Source organism: Cynara cardunculus (genome assembly GCF_001531365.2).
Source record: "Cynara cardunculus var. scolymus isolate 2C chromosome LG 2, CcrdV1, whole genome shotgun sequence".
In the NCBI taxonomy this organism is placed as follows: Eukaryota; Viridiplantae; Streptophyta; class Magnoliopsida; order Asterales; family Asteraceae; genus Cynara; species Cynara cardunculus.
In genome coordinates, this window is record NC_037529.1 from 66,326,659 (window position 1) to 66,331,623 (window position 4,965).

The 4,965-nt window shown below is 29.5% G+C and overlaps 1 protein-coding gene across 1 annotated transcript in view; it reads left to right on the forward strand.

The window, feature by feature from the left end:
* The first annotated feature begins 4,045 nt into the window (after positions 1-4,045).
* Positions 4,046-4,965, forward strand: part of LOC112506333 (heavy metal-associated isoprenylated plant protein 12-like) — a 3,149-nt gene continuing 2,229 nt past the window's right edge. Inside the window, exon 1 of the mRNA XM_025110340.1 lies at positions 4,046-4,049. Coding sequence (XP_024966108.1) covers positions 4,046-4,049 — 4 coding nt within the window. The remainder of the gene's footprint in view (positions 4,050-4,965) is intronic.

A 4,965-nucleotide genomic window follows, 5' to 3' on the forward strand; every position in this document is an offset into this window, starting at 1 on the left:
CTTATGTCTATTATAATAATAACAACAAGTATGAATATATCATTAATATATAACTACAATAATATATAATGTGTGTGGATGTATAGACTAATATATATATACACACACACATATAAATAATATATGTATAAAATAGTTATACAATATACGAATATAACTTAAAATTAGGGCCGACCCTGACCACGTGCATCCCGTGTTGCCGCACAAGACATCAAAGCTTAAAGGGGCATCAAATTGTTATTTATTACTAGTTTTAGGTTTAATAATTTGGGAATTGGACAACTGAGATTTAACTACAAAAACATATCCAAGGCCTACTGAATGCACATCGTGAACTGGTTAACGCTAACATTCCAACAACTCAATCTAATAATTTATATTGTTCTTCAAAGTTCGACTATTTCGACATGAAATTCTCTTTCGACAATTAATGAATGAAATACGGTGTAAAACAATCAAGGTATCTATAAGTGATTAACTTGTGTATATTGATAATCGTTTGTTATTTCGAAATGTTTGAGATCTGTCGATAATAATTTTGTTTTTATGCTATTTAGAACTCAAAAGACGTGTCTCGGATTAGGATCCCCTACAACAAGCTATTATGATAATTGGTTATGTATAATTTTTTTTAGAATTTCCACTCCTTAAATTCATAGCAATTTGTCCCTCAAATCTGTTAACTTAGAAATAAAATGTCCGAAAGAAACGGGCCTGATTGTTCTTCTTTGTACATTCAAGATTTTATTATTATTGCCTTACTTTTTTGAAAAGGAACACCTTTGCCCCCACTGTTATGTTAATTAAACCATAGAAATTCCCACTACACTCTTGACTTTCAACGATTCACACGTGCACACATTTACACCTTTAGCAAAACACAGATTCTGGAATAAAAGGAGGTAAGGCTTTTATATAAACCCTAATTTTCCAGGTTAAACCAACCCTCTACTTTAACCAAATTACTCCAAAACCCCTGGTTTTCCAAACTTAACCCTAAATTAACTAACCATGCTTATTAAAGGAAAATAATAAAAAAAATCCAAAAATCTCCATTATATTTATTTCAAAAAGTCTATCCAAATAACCAATGGAACAAAAGACTCCTGTTCGTGGGCATTTCATTTTTTTCTTAAAAATAAAAGTAAAAGTAAAAATAAAAATAAAAATAAAAATAAAAATAAAAATAAAAATAAAAGGAATTCTACAACCCAACCACCACCAAAATGAAAGAAAAACACATTGATTTTTATCAAAATTTGTCTTACAAACTTTTTGACCATTTTTTATTAATATAATATTCTCATTATTATTATTAAATGATGCTTCTTCCTCATTTTATTTAAAATTATTAAACTTAACCCAATTAAATACATCGTCCTATGTTTATCTGTCATCCATATTAGATTATTTTATTTTTAGGTAGATTTTGATAGAAAACAAATTAATAATCCGTTTATATAATTTAAAAAAATTCAATGATGTATCATACCATTGATATGAGTTTGGGTTTCAATAAAAATAAAAGTTATGATAAGAAGGGTAAAAAAAATTCATTCTTAAATCAATCATAATTAAAGATTAAAAGTAATAAGATGCATCAGATCAATCCATATAATTTATGGGATAGGACGGGACTAAAAATGATCAAAAAATTATCTAAATCTTCAAACTCTATCTAATTCATTGGATGGTCAAGTCTTTAAAAGACTTGATCTATTTGAAACATCATATTTCCGTTAAAGAAAAATAATCTTTAAATACTTACACTACAACAAAATTGGGTTTATAGGACACCCCAATTTTTAAGCGTCCCAATAAACCGTTTTATACGATCAAAATATAAAGCGTCATATCTAAAGGTGTTTAATAAGTTTATATAACGCTTTTGGGAATCTTAACAAGTTTTTTAACATATTTTTAATACAAAATGTCGCATTAGTAACTTTATACGACACTTTTGAGAAAATAATAATCCGTTTATACAAAATGTAACCATGACAAGTGATCATGTCAAATCGCTTTCATGCCCAACATATATAATTCCTTGCATGCATGCAAGATAGATATACAATATAAACTTAGGTTACTTATATTGAAAATGATGTTTTTGTACGTTAATAATGAAAATATCATCGATATGTTTAGACGACGAGAACTTGTGTTCATAAAAAAGTACACTTATATAAATTTATTTTTTAATGGATCACTTTATTAATACTAGAACGGTACTCGTGTAATGCATCAAGACACATTTCGATTTCAATTTTTTGTTTTATTTTTTATTTATGTCGATATAATACGATTTTATGTGATTTTGAAAAAGCGATAATGTTTATTAAATTTGTAAATATCATATAAAATTTGCAAAAAATATATTAATATTAGTATCAAATTAACTATTTAAAAGTTCTTATTTGTGTATTTTTTTTAATTCAAATTTTTTATTATAATTCAATTCATGGTAATGAAGTAACTTAATTTAGATTTAATAATATATTTTTTTATAAAGATAATAAATAAGTATTATTATAGAACTCAATAATTATCCTAATTATATTTCAGATTTTTTATATTTTAAAAATGAAATGTTTATCCTCTATTTGATTATGTTTATCCGCAGTTAGTTACACGAATTCAAACATAGAGCTTTAATAAGTTGTATTTATGCACAATTTACTTGTAATTTTGAATTTTAAGTGATATGCATCAATAAATAGTAATTCATGCATAAAAAATGGTTTTTAAGAGTTTTTGTCAAATACTTTATAAATAGTATAAATAATATCATCATATATTAATATTTATTCATTTTATTAGCATTTAAGAAGAACACTTTGATTGAAAAATCAGCATCTTTGCCCCTCATGATAATCTCATGTGCTTTGATAATCGACAAACAACACAAAATTGTTTTGTGGTGGCTTTGGCTTGCTTTTGTGAAACAACCCAAAATTTTTTTATGGCACAAATAAGGATCCAAAAGTGTATTGTTCTAAATTTAAAGGATTCAATTAGGGGTGTTCAAAAAAACCGCCGGACCGCTCAAACCGGCCGAACCAAGTCAAACCGGACCGTTTTTGGCGGTTTGAGCGGTCTGGCGGTCCGGTCTGGTTTGAAAAATAGTTGAAACCGGGCGGTCTGGTCGGTTTGCGGTTTAGACTTTTTTTTGGGCGGTTTGGACCAACCCGACCGCCATATATATATATATATATATTCCCTAATTTGGTAATTCCTAACCTAATCGGCTAATCCAAACATCCAGTAATCCACCGTCCACGGTTCCACGGTATCCACTATCCATCTCTTTTTCGTTCCTATCGTCGCGACGTCGCCTAATTCATCTAAATCCCTAGTGTTTTTGACTTTTTTTAAACAATGAAAGATTTGGATTCTATTTTGACTTTGTTTTTTGGTATGTTTTACATATTTATTTGTTTGGACTTTGGACTTTGGATTGTTTAAATTGGGTTTAAACTTTATTGGCTGCTTCAATGCTTAGTAGTTGGTATACATATTACTCACATGTGAAGGACACTTATTTTTTAGTACTTTTATTGTAGAAAACAAATCTCCATGGGAGATGATTATGATGAGTGATTAATATTTATTATTCAAATTTATGATAGTACATATGACACTAGGTTTTTTGGTTTTAATGTTTAAAGCCCATTAAAGGCCCAAACCGCCTAAACCGGTCAGACCAGACCGCCTTTTCGTGGTCTGGTTTGACCGGTCTGGGCACTTGGTTTCAAACCGTTCGGTCTGAAAATTTCACAAACCGCCATTACGGTTTGGTTTGTGGTCTGAGGGCTTAAACCGCCCAAACCGGACCGCGAACACCCCTAGATTCAATGCAATGGAAGTTTTCAAGATTATAAAACTTAATACATAATATGTTTAAAAGTTGATTGTTAAAAAAAACTCGAATATCGTTCTTCGACATGTCTTTATTCAATGATGACCAGGTTATAACCTTTCTCTTTCCCCTTGCTACCACTCCCGAGTAAGTGATCACCTGGACATAAATTTTGTTGAAAAGGAGATGGGTGAGCCTAGGGCTCAGTGAATTTACGGTTTAAATTCATACACAACATTATTAAATATATTTAAAAGAAAATCATAATTTATCATGCATATGGCTTAACATCAATCACAAATCCGACAACGTTATGTGAGATGTCTACCTTACACAGCATTGTCTGACAAACTCATACATCATGTCTGCACTTACGTCTCACAAAACATGCTCGTCTTTATAGAATCATACCGTAGTACATCCCTATTGCCACACAAATACCCACAACATATAAAAAAATATAAGCGTCTTTATGGATACATAATATATTCATATTCTAATATATAGATCCATATGCATGTGGTGATAAAATCCTTAAGCACATCCAATATCCAATATTCTAATATATAGATCTATATGCATTTGAATTTGACCTATGAGCTACATGTTGGCTCATGAAACATATTCATGCTAATCCATGCACCATGCTAGGCCTTACCATGTAAAATAAAATATTAATTTTCTAGTATATTTTTAATTAAATTTTGTTTTTATAATAAAAAAAACATTTGTTAACCATAAAGATGGTACCTGATTGGTTTGAGTTTGGCTCCAAATATCAAAAGTACCAGGAGGTCTCATGTTCAAATTAAATCTAAGGAGGAATAAAAATCCTCTTATGACCATGGAGGTTCAAATACGGTGAATTCGGGCTATCTGCAAAAGAGATGGTCGCCTTGATATTAGTCGGCTCGTATAGTAAGTTGGATATCCAGGTTAATAAAAAAAACATTTATTGATTACTTTTATCATGTTTATTTTTCAAAACTTCTTGTAAAATGTCATGGAGATATTCAATCACATTAACCAATAAAAGAAATGGAAATTAATACTAAATTAAGTTTGGATCAAAACAACTCTTCTTAAAAGTTATAAACTATTAGATC